This window comes from Agelaius tricolor, unplaced genomic scaffold (assembly GCF_023055355.1).
Source record: "Agelaius tricolor isolate 1412-34295 unplaced genomic scaffold, bAgeTri1.0.p SCAF_35, whole genome shotgun sequence".
NCBI lineage: Eukaryota > Metazoa > Chordata > Aves > Passeriformes > Icteridae > Agelaius > Agelaius tricolor.
This window is the reverse complement of record NW_027269295.1, coordinates 4,485,173-4,504,285: the sequence shown is the minus strand read 5'-3', so window position 1 is coordinate 4,504,285 and position 19,113 is coordinate 4,485,173. Positions and strand designations below refer to the sequence as shown.

Below are 19,113 nucleotides of genomic sequence, written 5' to 3'. Positions count from 1 at the left end.
TGGAGAGGGGTTTGATTGATTTATCCACTGAAGATACAAGTTTCAGTTTAATAACACCATTTTGTCTGGTTACAAACATACTAAAAACCTACAAAAAGAAAAAAACCAAGTTACACCCATAAACACGGAAGGCAGGTATAAAACCAGCACGGAAGCGCCGAGGAACACGAACATGAACAGGATCTGCAGCAGGAACAGGAGAGACACAGGGTTACATCAGACCACACTCATGGCTGTGGGGCACGCTGGGGCTGGGTCAGACACACCAACACTTAGAGACAACTTCAGCTATGAAAAATAACTGGCAGCCTGGCACAGAGGTCAGACCAGGCGGGTGGTTTTGGCCCTTCCTTTCCCTCAGCTGGTCCAAGGTCAGTGTGGGTTTCCCTTTGATCCCTCTGCCTGGCATTGGTGGTGCTGGCCCCCACATCCCCACAGCAGGGCAGCTTCCCTATGGCCAGGGGCAGGGAAGGCTGAGTGCTGGCACCAGAGTCCAGCCAGGTGAAATCTGGTCCCCCCTGAAGTCTCTGAGCATCCCCTCAGGCACTGGGGGGACACTGTGACCTCTCTCCTGGGACAAAGGGCAGAGATGTGAGAATCGGCTGCCCTGGGGATTTGTCACCCCCCAAGAGAAGATGAGGTTGGTGGCACAAGGCCCATAAGGGTTCTGGTGGTTTTGGGGGGTGTTTCTGGGTGTCCAGAGCTAAACCTGCCAGGAATGTTGGCCATGGAGGGGGAGACACGGTGGGTGGGATCTGTGCCCCATCCCAGCTCAGTGCCCCCATTGCCCCAGGGCTCTGACCAAACACTGAGCTGCAGGGGGGAACGAGAGCTGGCTGATGTGAGCAGGTGCTGCCAAAGAGAGCCAGGACGAGGGGCTCAAGGGGGACACCAAATCCCCCCTCACTCAGCATTTCCCCACCTCTGCCAGGGGGCACAAAGGCCTTCCCACCTGGATCACAGCTCCAAGCCCAGCCCTGATGATAATGCCAAGGTGCTGGCAGAGCCAGGGGCTGGCTGGGTGTGGGGGGCACAGGGTCCTCCACAGGCAGGGGAGAGACCAGCTGGGCCCAGCATGTGCTGGCAGTGATGCCCTGAGCCTCAGCCCTCACCTGTGAGCCCTGGGGAAAGGACTCTGAGAGCTGGTCCCCAAGTGCCACCCCCAAGGAGAGCAAAGCTCAGCCTAAGTGTGCCCTTAGCTCAGCCTAAATGTGCCAGGAAGTGAAAGGCCAAGCCCCAGAGAGCCAGACCTGAACAAAACGGGGATAAAGGGGCCCCCAGTCAGCTGTGGTGGGACTGGGGGGAGCAGTGGGCTGGCAGTGACAGGGAATGGCTGTGCATGGGGGGTGTGTGTGCCAGAGAGCCACGCACAGAGCCAGGACATGCCCCCCTTTCTGCTCTCCCGCACGGCATTATCAGCCCTGTCACTCTGGAATGGTGCTTTTCCCTCGCTCTGTTGATCTTCATCTCTCCCCAGATGAGGACGGTGCTGGGTTTCAGCAGTGCAGAGAGGGGGCGTTCGTTTCATCTCCATCTCCTCCCCTCCCGGGCCCTGCCCCGCCGCCCTCCTGCTTCGTGTCACTTCCTAGCAAGCTGATAAAAATAAAAATAAACGTGGTTTTGTTTGCATCTATTGGAGTGGGCTGCGATTTGGCTGATGGGGGAGCGCTCCTCGAGGGACAGCAGCTGCACACATCTGGATCTGCTTTAGGAAAAAGTGCCTGGAAAAAACCCCAAGCCCAGCACGCACACACGTGGTGCAGGAGGCTGTGGGTCAGCTTTTCTGGGGATGTAAAAAAAGAAAGGAGAAACCAAAGCACTGTTTAATGGGGAGGTGGGGGGACCTCCCTGCTGCTGCCCCCCAAAAGCCAAGGCACAAGGGTAGGTTGGGTATGAACATGGAGAATTTCCAGACATTCCAAAGTGGCTTCTCTGCAGACTGGGAGCCCAGTTTTGGTTGTGGGAAGGGAGGGGAAGGGTTTGAGCTGCAAAAATAAAATTCCCACCTGGAGATTATTAACCTCAGAGGTCAATGTGCAAATTTTGTCTAAAGATGAAACATCCCTGTACAGAAACACCCCTGGCCCAGCATGTGCAGAGCACAGGGAGTGCATGAACTGCTCAGAAATGTGTGCTGCTGGCCCCAAGGCCTTGGCAGGAGTCAGCAAAGCTCGTGAGTCCCGTGGTGTGCACACACACAGACATCACCTAACAGTCTTGATCCAAGGGATCCCTCCCAGCCCTGCACTGGAGGGAAGTCAATGGCTGAACAGGCTTTTCCCATTCACCCCCACCCAGGCAGCAGCAGCTGTTTGAGGGATGAGCAGCCTCTGTGACACCCCAGTGTGAGCTGGGGCTGCAGCCATTGGCACCTTCACCAGTGCAGGCTGCTGGGCTGGATTTTGGGGATGCTGACTCTGGCTGACAGCCCCCCCATGAGCAAAGCAGCATCACTTGTCACCCTGTGCCTGTCCCTTCCTTTTACAGCCCCCTGGACCCTGCAGGCTGCCATGCCCAGGACAGCTGTGCCCAGCTGTTGTTGCCACCCAGCTCTCCGTGGGTGCCCAGGAGGTGCCATTGCCCCAGGCCCCATTGCTCCTCTCCATCAGTGGAACTGTGGGATGCAGGAAGGAAAGGACTGCAAGGCCAGAGAGGCTGCAGTGACATTATTGGTGTCCTGGGGCTGTTATGAGACATAATGAACCTGTTCTGTTCCTGGGGATGGTGAAAAGCACAGGTGAGCAAAGCAGGGGTTTCTGTCTGTCTGTCTGCTCTGGAGGAGGGAGGGCAGCCTGGGGGAGTCACCACGGCCCCCACAGTGGAGGGATGTCCCCAGGGTGGCTGTGGGGATCCCAGCTGGAGCTCTGGGCTTGCTGCCTGTCCAGCTGGCACCCAGGAGAGGAGCTGGTCTCTCTCAGGAAGCTGCCAGCTCTCCAGGACAGCGGTGGAGCGAGGCCAGAGGAAATCTCAGAGGGGAACCCTCCTCCCACTTCCACAGATAACATTGCCCTTAATGCCTGAGCTCTAAAAATAGCAGAGGCCTTCAGGGAAATATTGGGTGCCAAGGATTCCAAAGCTTCCCAGCACATCTGACATTTCATCCTCAATCCTTTGCCATTCAGTTCCCAGAAATGTTATGAATCCAACCACATGTGGGCAGGAGGCAACGAGGCTGCTCCTCCTCCTCCTCCCTTTTTCATATCTGCAGGGGAAACTGAGGCACAAACCAGGCAGACTGACCCAGAGGTTCAGGAGGAGTTGGTGTTGGAGGAGGGATGAGTGCTCCAAGCCCTGCAGCCACGTTTGGGGGTGTGGGAGAAGCCTTTGTCAGGCACAGGCAGGAGCACTGCTGTCCCCAGGAGGGACACAGCTCCTGCATGGGCTGATTTCTACCAGGCACTTGATTTGGAGGAGCCCAGTCTCACCACGAGGGCAGGAATATGCTCTGTACAAGGTATTTATTAATGTTAACAGAAAAGGGACCTTTCCTCATGACCAGAAATCCCTCCTGATATGTCTGTGCCATCTTTCCTCCTCCTAGTCACAGCCTGACCCCCCCTGTCACCGAGAGGACAGACAGACCTGCACACAGCAGCTCCCAGGACACACCGTGCTCCATCCAAGCCCCTCCTCAGGGAGCTGCAGGGCAGTGGGTGGACTCACCAGCTCCCCACCTATGGCACAGGGATCCCACCCACACACCATGCTCTGAGCCATGAGGGATCCCCCCAGGGGCATCCCCCTCCTTCCCCTCTCTGGTGCTGTGGGGGAGCTTCTCTCCCACCCCAGGAGGGGCTGCAGCAGCCAGCCAAGGACAGGGACCGTGGGTGACAGGGCAGGTGAGCTCTGCTGCCCACCTGGAGCACGGGGTAATGGGCACCCAGGGAGGCTCTGCCTGTCAGCCCTGCCAGGTGACACACAAAGTGCAAAGCAAAGCAAAGTTCTCGGTGCAGTCAGGGGCTCCAGGTGTGTCCCCACAGCCAAGTTTAGCCAGGGGCCTCACATGGAAAATGAGGGTTGTGTTGTTCATCAGTGAACGGGGCAGCAGCACTTGTGCAAGGGACTTTGAGATGGTGCAAGTGAGGTGCAGGATTTGGGAGGTGGTGATGGACAGGCCAGGACAGGAAGATGGACCAACAACCAAAGCTCTCCCCTCACCCTCTGCATCCCCTTCCAGCGTCCCCTGCAACTGCTTCACCCCGACCCACCCACGCCCTTCATGGTTCTGTGGTTTTTTTGGCTTATTTAGTTTGTTTTTAAACCCCATGGAGATCAAATTGTGACTTGGCAGCTGACAGAACTGGCCCTACCGGGCTCCCCAAACCGAGCAAAGATCTTGAGAAGAGACCAGAGCGAAGTCCTGGGGTGAGCAAAGCCCTCCCTGCCCCTCTGGTGGCCCCCTGGGCGCTCACAGGGTGGCAGTGGGGTACTGAGCCCAGCCCACCTCCTTGTAGGCTGCTGTCACATGGGTGTAGATGAGGGTCTTCATCTTGGTCCAGGCTCCGTGTGCCTCCGGGGTGAAGTCGTTGGGGTATTCCTCAGCAATCACCTCCAGCATCACACCAGTGAGTTTCTGAGGGAGGCAGACAGCAAGGAAGGGGTTAATAACTCTCCAGACAGCTGCTCACAGCAAATTTAGCTTTTTCCTACAAAACCACTTGAATCCTGCTGCTGTCTGTAGGACACAGATGCCCTGGAGGTCTGTTGACACCCCTGGGAGCAGACAGGACAGGCAGCAGAGGAGGGAGGTGCTGGCAGGCTGAGGCATCTCCCCAGTCTGGGCACTCCAAATTATTTCCAGAATCACAGAATATTCCAAGTTGGAAGGGACCCATGAGCATCATCAAATCCAACTCTTGAGTGAATGGCCACGTGGGGATCAAACCTGTGATCTTGGGGTTATTGTTCCCGTCAGAAAGAAACCAAGCAGAGCTGGAGGGGGGGCTAATTAGCCAACTAATTGAGTCCCTGCTGTCATGCTTAATTTCCAGAAGAAGAGGGACACAGCCACAAACATGGGCACAGCCATGTGGGCTTCCTTGGGCAGGGGGAGGCACTGGGTACTCTGGCAGTGGCTGTGTGTGGGCAGGGTGGGACAGTGCCACAGTGGGACACTGCAGCTGTGTGGGGAGCAGCCCCCACACCCAGCCAAGGCCAGGCAGCACCAGCTCACACAGCTCCTGCTCACCACAGCTCCTGCTCCCCTGCCCTGTTCCTGCAGCAGCCCCAAGGTTATTTTGCTCCTATCTGTCACAGACATCTTGTATGAAAAATCCTTTCCTTAGGATTTTTTCGCCTGAGAAGCTGAGAGGCCCCAGGAAAAAAATGTAACCAATGGTTATCTGCTGCTGTGGAATGCAACAGGTGCATCTGGGATTGGCCCATGTTGGATGTTTCTAATTAATGGCCAATCACAGTCAGCTGGCTCAGAGTCCAAGCCACAAACCTTTGTTATCATTCCTTCTTATTCTATTCTTAGCCAACCTTCTGAGGAAATCCTTTCTTCTATTCTCTTAGTATAGTTTTAATGTAATATATATCATAAAATAATAAATCAAGCCTTCTGAAACATGGAGTCAGATCCTCAGCCTGAGACGTGTGTGAACACGGTCACACCTATTCTTTACCTTAAAGTAGATGGGCTCCACTTTGTGCTTGAGGGCATGGGCCTTGCCCACCAGGGCCAGGACAGAGGAGACCTTTTCAGAGTCGTTGAGGTTCTCCACCACGGTGTTGATGGCCCCCATGACCCTCCGGGCGTGCTTGCGCAGCTGCAGGCTCCTCTCCATCTCCAGAGGGTCCTCCATGTGCTTGAACTGGCTGAAATACTGCTTGGCCGAGGGGAAGTTCACAAAAAACCTTCCAGAAAGAGCAGACATGAAGTGCCATCAGCAGGGGGAGAGCAGGCTGAGGGGTTAAAGCAAAGTACAGGGGATGGAGATGGTGGAATCCATCCCCTGTGTCTCACACAGCCAGGGCTGATTTTCCTATCAAATTCCCCAGGAGCTGCAGCATTCAGCTGTCTGAAAACCAGCAGGTGGATGCCTTTTTCCCAAACCCCATCTGCTACAAGGTCATCACAGCTGGATATTCATTCTCAAAGCAGAAGCAAGACTGAGTTCTTGATGCCCAGAGCTGCCACCCAGGCGTGCCAGATGCTGGATATGTGCCCACATATATCAAAACATCACATCCTGCCTCAGAGAGCTGGAGATGAGCAGGAAAACCTCTCTTTATCCCATCCAGCCTCTCCTTGCCCCTCTTCCTTGCTCCCATGGGCTTCATTTCTGCATTGCCACCCAGAACTTGTCCAAGCTGCCCCACCTTTCATGGATCAGCCCCACCAGAGTCTCCAGCAGGACCTAAGGCCTGAGCTGATGTCACTGCTCATTTGGGACATTTTTCCCAGCACAAAAATTCTCCAAAAACTCACTAGCCCCTCTGTAGGGAGGCCTGGGTACTCTCTTTTCTGCAGGATTAAATCAACCCCAATGAAATGCAGCTGAAAGAAATGAAGTTGGGGTCACAGCTGATATGCTGAGCTCCCCAGGGAGGTGGAGGGCTGGAGAGGACAGGGAATTGAAGGGCTCAAGGTAACAGGGACCAGGGCTGGAGCCACCAATGTCAACACCACCCATGCCAGGATTGCAGCTGGGGCTGACACCTGAGTCACATTAACCACCCCCTTCCACCGAATTTCTGCAGGGAGAACCACACCAGTGCTGGTTCCCCGCTGCCACCCAGCTCCCTCCCTCCTACGGGGCTCTCCCTGCCTCACGGGCTGCTGAAGGATGCTCAGGAGGCAGCAGAGTCCTCCCATCACTCTGATGGGCTGTCCCCCATCACTCCTGGCTCCAGGCAGACTCCCTGCTCCCCTCCCTAACCCCCTTCCCAAGCACCATCCCAAACCACAGGAGCCTGAACCCATCCCACCTCTCTCTCCAACCATCACTCCTTCTCTCCAGAACCAGGTGGGATCCCACTCACCACTCAGTGAATAATCACAATATTGAGTACCAGGCTCCTTTACCAGTTTGTTATCCTCCTTTTCCCCCTCCCTCCCTTCCTTCCCCCGCTCCCTTGGCTTGTGAAAGCTTGGGGGCATTGCCAAGGAAGCTGTGCCTGGAGTGCACCACGGCTCCTGCTGCTTCCCCAGGCAGCTGGGATTCATCAGATGGCCCAAAATAGGTTTTGGAGGTGTGAAGAATGTGTGGCAGAAAGGGTGGGGGAGGAAGGAAGGTGGAAGGGGGAGCTGAGGTGTTGCTTTTGAAACCCAGAGGGGACCCATGACAAAAGTCCTCTTGTTGTTGTGCAGCCTCCTCCCCCCAGCACAGCTCCTCCTGACACATCTGGTCCCTGTCGGGAGAAATCACTCCCAGGCCTGGCTGTCTCCAGCTCCTGCTGCCACAGAGATGCTCAGTCCTTCAGCCCAGAGCTGTCAGAGAGGTGCTGGGGGATGGAGCTGGTCAGGGCTTCACAGAGAACATCATTCCCAGCATCTCAGACTTCTGCCCTGGGCATTTCCCCACAGAAGGGCAAGTGTTCCACTCTGGTTTAATGGAACCATTTTTTCCAGCTGGACTCAGCATCCCTCAGCCCCCATCCCATCCCTCCCCACCTCTATTCAAGCTGTTGCAGCTCCAGCTCCAGTAGGGATCATCCTGCTGGGGTCAGAGCTGTGGGTTTGACCATCCCACAGTGGATCTTTCCCTTTAACAGGCTCCCCCCAGGCACTGGGAGCCAGGGATGGCCCTGGAAATGGGACCTGCTGCCCCAGCCAGGGAATGGAGGCTGCCAGCTGCTCCCTCATGCCTCAGCCTCTGAGCCCCAAACCATGGGAAGCTCCCTGAAAAGCTGTATTTGGTCTCAGCTGAAGGGCAGCATGTTCTCAAGGCATGGGAAACGAGTTGAGAAAAATTCCTGGTTTGAACCACGAAGGGAATAGCAAGGGGGGACTGACCTCTGCATCCTGAGGATTCACAGTGTGTCCCCAACAAGAGAAGGGCCAAAAAGAGACCCTGGGACCATCACCTCCACCTCTCCCCACTTTGGCCAGATATGCCAGGAGCAAAGCCTGGTTAAACCCTCCAAATACCCCAACCTGCATGAGACCAGACCAATGAAGGATCCAATACTTGGTTTTCAACCTTTCCCTGCTTTGCAGACCCTCAGGCTGATGCCCCTACGGGAGCTGAGCCCAGCAGCTTTCCCAGGGGACGCAAAACCAGCAAACCCTCAGCTCATGTGTTCAATCCTGTGTCTGCTGGATTTCTTTGGTGGAGAACTGAAACAGAGGAGCCCAAAACATCTTCAGGAGCAAACCTATGGATGGCCAGAGACCTGCAGCCACCTCTCCTTGGAGAGCAGCAGGCGCCTGCAGCAAGAACTTCAGCCTGGAGCAAATATTTGAGCTGTCCAAGCACAAAGAAGAGGGAAGGAGGCTCACTCAGTGGTAGTTGTTAATAAACAGAGAAGATTCATTTAACACAAAGGTTAAATATAACCAGAGGAAAGGAGAAAAAAAAAAAAAGAAATAAAATAATCCAACAATAGTGAGTTAGAAGAGGTGTCTGTTGGGGTTTTTCCATCTACAGAAAATTTGGAGAGTTCAAACCTCTTGGGCTCTGGAAGGTTTTTGGATCATTATGTGTGTGTGTGTGGTTTGGGCTTTTTTTCTCCATCAGAGTCATTAAAAGATGATATTTGCCATTGCATATCACACAAAATGATGATTGATAGGAACCAGATGCCTGCATACCGATCTCATTAAATTTCTTTTTAAGCGATTCCATTCTCCACCCGCTAATTTGTACTCTGCCAGCTACATCTGGACCCAGAGGACAGGATGTCAGGATTGCTTTTCCTCTCCCTTTTGCCCTTGTAACAACTTTAAGGACACAACCATTCCCAGTAGCAGAGCCAAAGGAAATAATTAAGGTGCAAACCCACTGCAGTTACTGGAAACCTGTTTTCTGTTAGGAGAGGCATCTCCTCCATCTCCCCCAGCTTCCTCCCTCTCCCCAGAGCATACAGAACAAATCCTGCATGGAGGAAACCTCCAAGCCCAGCTGGAAAGAGGACACCTGGGTGCTGCCTGGTTCCCCCAAGCACCTAAATCCTTGCTGCTTCACTTTCCCTGTTTGCAAACTGTGGGGTGAAAATGCTCACAAACCCTCAGATCTGCTGGGAGGCTTCAGCTGAACCCCCAGCCAGCACTTGGAGACGGCTTTTTTTCCTAGATTTCCACAGAATCATTTAGGTTGGTCGAGGCCTTCAGGATCACCAAGTCCAACTCTTAACCCAGCACTGCCAAGCCCACCAATAAAACACATCCCCAAGTGCCACATCTACACATCTCTTGAATCCCTCCAGGGTTGGTGACTCAACCTACCAATGCTTTCATGTTTTCTCTCGCCTCATCCCTCTACGTGGGAGAAACTCTAAGGCAGCCTGGAGCCTCTGTGTCCCTTTCAAACCTCTCCTTCCAACTCCTCTCTGGGGTGCCTACAAAGCAGCTGATAATGGGTAGGCAGGTGCTGTGTGCTGCTGCTATTTATTATTATGCTGAGGGCTGGCTCACTGCTTTGCCTGCATGTTCCCCCTGCTCCTCCCAGCCACCTGTAGCCCATCATCCCCCTTTCAGGCTAGGGAAAGGCTGCTGGGTGCTGCCTGGGGGTTTACCCAGCCCAGGGTGAGGGAGGTCTCAGCCATGTTGATGCTAGAGCTCAGCAAGACAGAAAAAGGCAAATCCAGTGAGTAGGAAGAGGATGGTGCTTGCCTGCTCCTGTGTCCTCTCTCTGAAAGCTCCTGGACAGGTGGAGATGGTGGTGGGAAACATCTCCAGCTCTGCTATGGGAGGGCTGGAGGAAAAGGGCCAAGCCCCCCATCCACACACTAATGCTAAATTCAACTTCTTCTCCAGCTGACAGAAAGGTGTAGCTGGCCTTCCTCCAGGTGAAGCCCACATCCCCCTGCAGAGCCTTGGGAGCAGAATCCAGCACAACACTGAACCTTGCTCAGAGGCTGTGATGCCCCTGGGCCCAAGGCAGAGGGACCAGGACACCCCAGGGAGGCTGGGAGCAGATTCCTCAGCAAAGATTCCACCAAATACATTTGGACATGAGCTAGAAACCCCTGGGGCAGGTCCTGCTCACTTCTGTGTGCACCACTCGCACCTCCAAGTCCTCATTGCTGTTGTTTTTCCCTACCACACGTGGATTCAGCCCAAGCACGGATGAACCTTTAGGGCAGGAGTAAGGACAACTTTCACAGGAGAAGAGAATGAACAGCACCAAAGTGGCTTCCCCACGTGTCTCTGGAGACCTACCTCCCTTGGAGCTGGAACAACACCCCTGGCTGGGTACAGAGGTGGGTAAGACCCCTCCACAAGGACGTGTCCATGTTCCACTCACACTGTGAACCTGTGTGTGGCTGGTGCCCATCACCACCTCTCCCCTCCAACACCCCCTTGGTGATTTCCAGCCGGCTCAGCTCGGGCAGGATCACCAGCCAGCCGGCACTCAGCGTTCCCCAGGCGCCCTGCCAGCCTGGCCGGGGCTGTCCTGGCATTTCCATTGCCCCTCATGAGCCCCAAAGCTCCTCCGAGCCGCTCCGGGCGCGGCCCCGCTCCGCCGCAGCCTCATTAGCGGGGCCGCCGGCACCGCCGGGCTTGGCCCTCCCCGCCTGCCCTGCAGGGGAATTGGCACGGCTGGGACCGACCCATCCTTAGCCACAGCCAGGGAAACTGCCCGGGCACGCTGCTCACCCTCTGTGCCTTTGCTTGCCTTGGTCATGGATGTCCTTGTGGGATGCTGAGTGGGGGTTTTTACCCCCACGTGGCTTGGAAGTGATGCAGGGGCAGCACGGGGACAGGGGACATGGGGAAAGCTCTGGATATCCCAAGAGCTGCTGGCAGCCCCCAGGTTGTGCCACATTTCTCTTTAATTATCCAACCCAAACTTCTGTCATTTGTATCAATAAATCCCCCCTCTAGCAAACCACCCATCGCTCCAAGCACTACCCCCTGAACCTGACCATGAACTTAAGCTTCTTTGACCAATTTTCAAGCCCATCCCTCCTAGGAATCTCACTAATCCTCATCTCAATAACATTCTCAGCTCACCTACTACCATCCTTGGCCATGGGGAAGGCTCTGGATATCCCAAGAGCTGCTGGCAGCCCCCAGGTTGTGCCACAGGGATCCCCACACAGCTGCCTTGGCCATGGGGAAGCCAGCAGGGCTGGTCCTAGGAGCTGTGATCAGAGACAATGCAGCCATAGGAGAAGGGGCTGTTTTGAGACTGAGCTTGTTAAACCCTCACTTGCCCCCTCAGTGCTCATGGAGTGGTTGTTAGGTTGGGAAATGTCCCTTATGCGTGCCTGTGTCCCTCTCTGGCTCTCCTTGTCCCCACAAAAACATCTCCCAAAACATCTCTCACAGCCATTCACGAGGGTGGGACAGGGACACTGCTGCTGGTCTTCCCTGGGCCCTTTTCAAGGAGAGATATTGCATCTCTCTGAGCCACTTTGCCCTGAAATGTGTCCTTCATCAGCCAGGAACAGAGCCTTTCCCTATGGACTCCTCCACAAAACACATGTTGGCTTTGGGGGTAGCTGCAAAATCACTTCTTTAAATGCCATTTTTGGGTAGATTCAACCCATACTTTTTTGATTCAGCTGGAAAAAAAAAAAAAAAAAGGTTTTTCTGCATTGCCAGACTCATTAGTCAGATTTTTTGCTATTTTAACCTAGAACTCACAATAACGTCTGGCATCCAAGGAGTGCTTTCATATTTTAAAGCTCTTTGCAAAGTGTCTGAATCCAGGTGTGTTTGCTCAGACTAAGCAGCAACCAAAATCCAGGGGCCTGATCCTGCGTTGGCAAACCTTTTGCTTCCCCTCCTACACCTCTTGAGGGGGAAAGAGCACATCAGGAGTGATGGAGAAGGTGGAAATTTGGAAAGCTGATGGCTCTGAAGTGCAGACAGAGGGAACAGCGATGGAGAAGCCCTGTGGAGGTGGCACAGCCTGTGGTGGCTGAGCAAGGTCGCATTGCCTGCACTTGGCATGGCATCACCATTTGGTCCAGATTCTCCTGGGGTCTATAGAAACTATCCCTGGGTTTTGTCCCCTCTGGAATCCATGAAGTTCTGTGCTCTCACATCTGTGCCTGTGGTACGTGTGTGTGGGTGTGGGAGCGAGCGCGTGAGCCGGGACAGGCTGAGCTTTCAGCCCTGGGGTGCTGGGCCTGGCTGGGGTCTGCAAGGACAGAGGGTCCCAAACCCCCTCTGACGTTCACCCCAGGGTGCTCTCAGCTCCTTTGTGCTGCAGAAGGCTGAGCCACCCCTGGGTGTTTGCATTTCCCAGCCCTGTGTCACAGTATTGGCAATAAACTATTGGAAGGAGAAACAGGGGGACCCTGGGGAGGGACAGCCACAGTCTGGAGGGCTCCTGCATTGCACAGCAGGCTCTGAAGGCTGCCCTGGGAGCTCTGTGCTGAGGGAGGGGTCAAAAAGGAATGATTCCTGAGTAACAGATAGGGAAACTGAGGCACAGCAACGAGCCCGGGGCTGTGGGGAGGCTGTGGAGGAGCTTCAGCCCAGGGCTCCCAGCCAGCCCACTTGGGAACCTCTCAGAAAGAGGGACAGCCCCAGGTGAGCAGCTCCAGTTCCAGCCCCAGCCCCAGTTCCAGCCCCAGCAAGGGTTAAGGCAGCTGTGAGATGGAGCCTGCAGAGGCCCCAGAGCTCCCGGGGAGGAGGAAGATGAGCGTGGCGAGGAGACTCTGCTTCCTCCGGGGCGAGGCTCCCCACCGAGGAAATTGTCAATTAGCGACAGCGTTTGAACCGCAGAGCACAGATTCCCAGGATCCGGTGGCTGCTCAGCCACAGTCCCCATTATTCTTGTTTGTGTCCCCCGGGGTCCCAGAGCTCTGGGAGATCAGGGACTCATCGTGCTAGGGCAGGACCCCGGGGGTTTGCTGTGGGTTCAAGCACCAGCAGCAGCCACGAGGGATGGGAACATGATGCCCAGCTCTGTGCCTCAGTTTCCCCACCAGCAAAGCATGGAAAGGCTGGGGATGGAGGGGTGGGATGCTGGTTAGGGACAAAGGGAGCTGGGCTGGGTTCCTGCAGGATGGCAGCACTGCAGACCCCCCATCACTGCCTTTTGGTGGGTATTGCCCCCCTGCCTCCAGCCTTGGAGCACAGATTCATTTCAGAAGTGCTGCAACCCCCTGCCCTTCCCAACGGGAAAATGCAATTCCCTGCCCTCAGCAGCTCTGAAGGGATGGAGAGGGGATGGAGCAGGTAAGCAGGGCCAGACCCTCTGCCACCAGGCACAGCCAAGTCCCTGGTCACAACCCCAACCAGAAGTGCTGACAGATTTGCCTGCTCTCACCACTCTGCCCGTGGGGGCTGCACCAAAGGGGGGTCCACAGGCACACACAGCCCTTCCTTCTCCCTGGCCACACCTTTGCCAACCCCTTCTGCCTCAGTTTCCCTCGCAAGGTGAGCAGGAGCACCAGGCTGGTTCTGGTGAAGCAGAGGCTGACTGGGGCAGCTCCCAGCCCCCGGGGCGTTGTGTGAGCACCCACCCAAAATGTTCTGGGCGGGTCACCTCGCACCGACCCCTCCAGCGGCCGCCCGCTGCCCCCTCCCCAGCCCCGACCTCTGGAGCTGCTGAATCACGGCCCGGGCTCCCGGCGGCCCCCACGCGTGACCCACTTCCACCGCGGCTCTGCCAGCTGCGAGCACAGCTGGGGCAGCGGCAGCGCGGGGCTCCCGGCCCCGGCCAGGGCTGCCCTGCTTCCCCATCCCTGCTCTCCCACCCCCGGCCAGGGCTGTCCTGCTCTCCCAGCCCTGCTCTCCCATCTCCGGCCAGGGCTGCCCTGCTTCCCCATCCCTGCTTTCCCAGCCCCGGCCAGGGCTGCCCTGCTCTCCCATCCCCGGCCAGGGCTGCCCTGTTTTCCCATCCCCGGCCAGGGCTGCCCTGCTCTCCCAGCCCTGCTCTCCCATCTCCGGCCAGGGCTGCCCTGCTCTCCCAGCCCTGCTCTCCCAGCCCCAGCCAGGGCTGCCCTGCTTTCGGCCTCCACGTGCTTCTTTCCCAGGGAGCTCAGGTGCGGCTCAGAGCTCACGTCGGGCTCAGAGCAGCAGTGCAAAGAGCTCTCTGGGGACAGGGTTTGTGACCGTGGGGACACAAACTGGCTGTGCCATGCGGATCTGCTGCTCCAGCCGGCGCTGCTGGAGGGGATGGCTCCTCTCCCAAATGGCATCACTATCCCCAGGGATATGCACAAGGCCAGACCTCACTTTAAGCATCCCAGGGAAGCTCTGGCTGAGGGAGCAGGTGGTGGGTTTAGCTGGGGTGTGTCAGGGCACGTGCCATGACTAAGGATGTAAAGGCTCCCAAAGAGCCAGGGTTCACCCTAGCAGGCAGTTCTGTCCTGCCTTGTTGTCACAGCAGGAGAAAACCTTCACCACAGTGCACAACTCTGCCTGCATTAAAAAAACCCCCAAGCTGCACCAAAAACTTCTGCTGGGAAAGTTTGACTTGGGACCAGAGCTCAGCCAGCCACACTTCGATTCTCCTCATGCCCAACCCTGCTCCAAGCACCATGGAGACTCCAAAAGCCATGAGCTGCCCTGGGTGAATCCCCCATGGCAATTCCACGAGTCCCTCGGTGCCAGCCATGGGCACAGAGCCACCCTCCCTGTGTCTGTGGGCAGTGGGCACCTGGAAGGGCTGGCAGATGGGGCCATGGCATGACCCAGCTGCTGGGCAAGGGCCATGCGTGGCTGGTGGCCAAGCCATGAGCTGAACCTTGAGAGATGGGGCTGAGGGGAATCTTATAACCCCCAGGTCTCTGCCATTTCTGCTTCAGACCCAGCCTAGGTAGGTTTGGTGTCCCAGCCATGGAGCTGTCACACCTCCTGACTGCCCTGGCTGCCTACACAGACTGGGGGCCATGGGAGAATGGGCTCAGCCATCAGCTGGCTCTGAGAGAAGGAAATGTTTGTGGAGGAGGTGGAGAGGGGGCTCCAATGTAATTTTGGAATCTGCAGAGGGGTCTTGGTAAGAAAATCCCATTGCAGTGCTGGCATGAGCCTGGAGGGGACTGGCTCTGCTCATTGTGATGTCCAGGGAGGCTCTGCTCCCTGCAGTCCCTGTGGGCTCAGAGCTTTAGCTCAGTCAATTGGAAAACTTTCAGATGATTATTAGTGAACAGCACATCCTTCCAAGGGGTTCCCTGCACACCCACAGTCCCCTGGTGCAGGAGGAAATGGGAAGGACACAACCCATACCTGGGGTGCCTGGTTTTGGTCCAGGTGGGGTCTGACCAGGGACATCCCAGCATTCCTGACCCCAGGGATGAGCGGTGTGGCTCTGGACAGGATCTTTGCTGTTTGCCATTTGGCCATTGCAGGCATCTCACCTGCCCCTCTCCTTGCCCTCCTCAATAAGGGAAACAGCCTGTTGGTGCCATTCCCCACTGATACCCCAAACTCCCAGTGCCAGTGGGACACTGTGGGATTCCCACTTGGCTCTTTCCCGGTGTACCTGGATATGGCTTTACTCCCAGACAACACAAAACCCCCACCTCCAGAGCATCTCCCCTGCTCTGGCTGCAGGTGCAGAGCTTTGAGCTGCTCTCTGTGCCCCACTGCCATCGGGAGATGCTCCACACCCCCCTCGGGGGCTGCTGTCCCCCCCTGCCCCCTCTCCTGCCCGTGCCCCCCTCAGCCCCTTCCAACTTCACTGCTCTCCTTCCCACCGACGCTGCCGCCGGAGGGACAGATGGTGCCCTGGGAGACACACCTGCTTGGCTTTTATCTTGGCTCCCAACTCGCATTATTTCACCCGCCAGCCTGCTCCGGACCCGTGCCATCCGCACGCCCTCCCTGGGGGGGCCAACAACCGCGGAGCCCCGACCCGCCCGCACCGGGGCTGAGCTCCCCCCGCCTCCGCCGCCCCCCGGCCCCGGGTTAAGGTGACCTTAGCATGGAGCAGCTCCCCCCAAAGTCCCCGGCAAGGCTCCCCTCGCTGCCCCCGCCGCTGCCACCCGGCTCAAAGGTGTGGGAATCCGAGGAGCGCTGTGAATCCCTCCCTGCTCCCAGGCAGCAAATACACCCAGCCAGCTCCCCACTCGCTGTCATTCATCTCCACTCAGTTCTATATATTGTACTGCCTCTTTCTGAGCTATATAGAGATTCAGTTGGATTTGCTGCTTCCTTTTTTTCGGTTTGTTTTTTAAATACCTGATGAGTATGGAGACCCCAACGTCCTCGCAGTTTGCATATACTCTGCTCCATATCTCTTGAATAACCTTTTTTTCTGCGTCTGAAATTTCTTCACTTCTTTCCCATCTCTCAATCTCCATTTCTCCCTGGACTTTCTCCATGAAAAACAGCCGGCAGGATCCTCCGGGAAGCCAGGAGGAGATAAAGAGAGATGTGTGTGAGCGGGTATATCCTGTGAGAGGAGAGACAAGGTGTTTGCTCGGCGGCTCTGCGACGTGTGGATGTGTGTGTGTGCGTGTGAGTGTGTGTGTGAGTGTGTGTGTGAGTGCAGCTGCCTGTCAGCGTGTTTGGGTATGGAATTTAAAGAATATCCCGGAGGAATGATGCGTGCGATTAGATGTGAGATCTCCTAGTGCTGTCCATGGCTGTAGTTAGCTTCAGCTCGCCTCGGATGTGTGTGGCTGACTGATGAGGAACTGCCTAAAAGTAAAATATTCAAAGGCATTGCAAGACCAGCCTCTTCACCAATGTGTGAACGTGAGCTCACTTTCTCCCTCTCTCCTCCTCTCTCCCACTCCTCCCTCCTTTCCTTTTTTTTTTTTCCTCCCTGAAAGGGAGGGATGAGAGAGATGTTCTGGGCAACATCAGGACGGGGCTGGCGGGGGGGGGGGGGGGGGAGGTAGTGCTTGAAGTTTTTTTTCCAGCCCTTTGTAAACAGCTCAGAGGAAATTCAGAATCCAGAGTGCTGAGTTAAAGTTAGCCCAACCGCTGGCTGCGCTGAGTTCTGCCCCGGCTCTGCTCTTTGCACTCCCTGATTTTGCAGGAGGTGATGTTTGGAAGGACAGACCCCTCACCTCCAGTTCCTGGGCTGAGAAGAGATTTGGGTCGAGTGGGGATCTCTCTGCCCCCCAAAAGAGATCACGGTCTGTCCCATGGGGACTTTTTTCATACTGAGAATTTGCTCTCCCTTCTCGTGGCACGACTCAGCTGAAAGGGATCCAGAGTTCAGGCACTGGTGAAATGAAGGTATTATTGTGGATTGCATCGCTCCTGGCAGCGCCTTGGCAGGGAACACCTCCACTCCAGGCTTCCCGCCGCCTCCGTGGGTGTGCTTTTGGGGCCGGTTTTTACCCAAATGCCATTCCCAGCTCGCTGACAATCCGGTATGTTAAACCCACAGCACAGTCCATTAGCACAGAGAGCAGGAGAATCCTACGGAGCCTTGTAATAACCGCGAGTGCCCCCGGGGGATCCGAGACGAGCGGAGCTGCGGGTGTGCGCTGCCAGGGCAGACGGGCAGACAGACGGACAGACGGGCTGCGGGTGCTGCTCTGCCAGCCTGGGGGGTGGCTGAGCCCCTTGAGGAGCTGGAGCTTTGTTATTGCAGAGCTGTCGAGGCTTTTTGCTGTATTTCTCCTCCAAACCAGCCTTGGCCACCTCCCCATTAGCAGCCGCCAGAGCGGTGGTGTCAGCAGATTTGCTCTTGCAGAGCTGATGAGAGCTGCTGGAGAACATGCTGCCCACAGATCCCCCACTGTGGGTCCCCCAGGGAACACGTGCTGGGACAGACTGGGAGCTCCACGCAGCCTTGAACCCCTTGGCTGGAGAGCAAAGCTCAGCTGGGAGCTGCTGATAGGGTGACAACAGAGCACTGTGACCAACCCAACCCTGCCAGAGGTCAGGAATTGTTCGATAACTCTACCAGCAGCTGCTGAATCATCAGATTTTCAGCACGTTTGCATTTGCCTTTTGCCCATTAGCCACTGGGATGAACAGCCATGAGCCCCAGCTCAAATAATGTCCCCAGGTGGTCACCAGGCAGCAGAGAAATCCCTCTGGACAGGGGATGCCACAGCTGAGCTTGTCACCTTCCCTTGAGGTGCAGGGGAAGAGGTGCTTTAGACTTGGCTTAAACCCCGAGAGACCCAGCTTAAACCCTGAGCAAAACTGCAGGGCAGTGAAAGGGGAAAAATCCCCTTTCAAAAAGGGGAAAAATCAAATACTGACCAATGTGAACACTGGGGGGATGATCTGAGTCAAGCTGTGGTTATCATTTGCTGTGTGTTTAAAGAAAAGAAATCTTCAAGCTTTTGTACCTGGTGTCCACCTTGGGCTCAGAGCCTGGCACGTGGTGCCTGGGTGCAGCAGGAGCTTTTCCTCACTCCCTGGCACCAGGAGTCATGGTGCTCAGAAGTCTGGGCTCAGAAGTCTCAATTTAGAAATATTAGAAAACATTAGAAAAGTAAGTGAGAAATCCCCCAGCCTTTTCCAGGTTCCTGCCTCCTTCCCTGGGCTCATCATGTCTGGCCCTGGCAGGAGCCCAGCCCTGCCATCCTGCTCCACAAAGGAGGTGGGGAGTGAAGCAGTGATGATTCTCCACTGCCTCAAAATCCCAAACATCCCAAGAGCCCTGCATTCGTGCCTCTGGTCCCAGAGATGGGACATAAATCAAGGGCAGGAGTGCAGCACACGCTGTCACGTGCCTGCCATGGTTTCCATGGTTTCCCATGACTGTTGCTCTCCAGGGCTTGGGGTTAGGAGGCGACTCGTTCCAGATGGAGGGAGATGCTGCCTTGACACCATTGCTGCCTGCTGGCCCCAGGGGGAGCTCAGCACGGTGCCTGCTGCTCAGACAGGGCACTCCAGGCCCGTGGGGCTCAGGGAGGGGGACAGAGAACTCTGTCCCCATGGCCAGTGCAGACACTGAGATGGGGTCAGCCTGCATGATCCATGCTGAAGAAATCAAGGTGATTCAACACCCTGATCTCTCTCCCCTCACCAGCTGAGCATCACAGCCCTCCTACTTTCCATCTCCTTCCTGTGGTCCTGTTCCCTTGATGGGGTGACACTGAGGTGCCCTGTCCCTGCTGAGCCTGAAC

The 19,113-nt window shown here is 56.0% G+C and overlaps 1 protein-coding gene across 1 annotated transcript; it reads right to left on the bottom strand.

The window, feature by feature from the left end:
* Positions 1-16,808, bottom strand: CYGB (cytoglobin). Its single transcript, XM_071452575.1, has 3 exons — positions 16,253-16,808; positions 5,628-5,859; positions 1-4,573 (listed from the first exon to the last, which is right to left on the bottom strand). Exons 1-3 carry the CDS (start codon positions 16,393-16,395, stop codon positions 4,409-4,411), a joined length of 540 nt encoding a protein of 179 aa, XP_071308676.1. The 5' UTR covers positions 16,396-16,808; the 3' UTR covers positions 1-4,408.
* Between the last annotated feature and the right edge of the window lie 2,305 nt (positions 16,809-19,113).

Coding starts and splice junctions, on each gene's coding strand:
- CYGB (XM_071452575.1), bottom strand. CDS start 16,395: ATGGAGAAAGTCCAGGGAGAAATGGAGATTGAGAGATGGGAAAGAAGT. Junction 5,860..16,252: donor GGGGTCTCCATACTCATCAG/GTATTTAAAAAA, acceptor TCTTTCTGGAAG/GTTTTTTGTGAACTTCCCCT. Junction 4,574..5,627: donor TGGAGCCCATCTACTTTAAG/GTAAAGAATAGG, acceptor TGCCTCCCTCAG/AAACTCACTGGTGTGATGCT.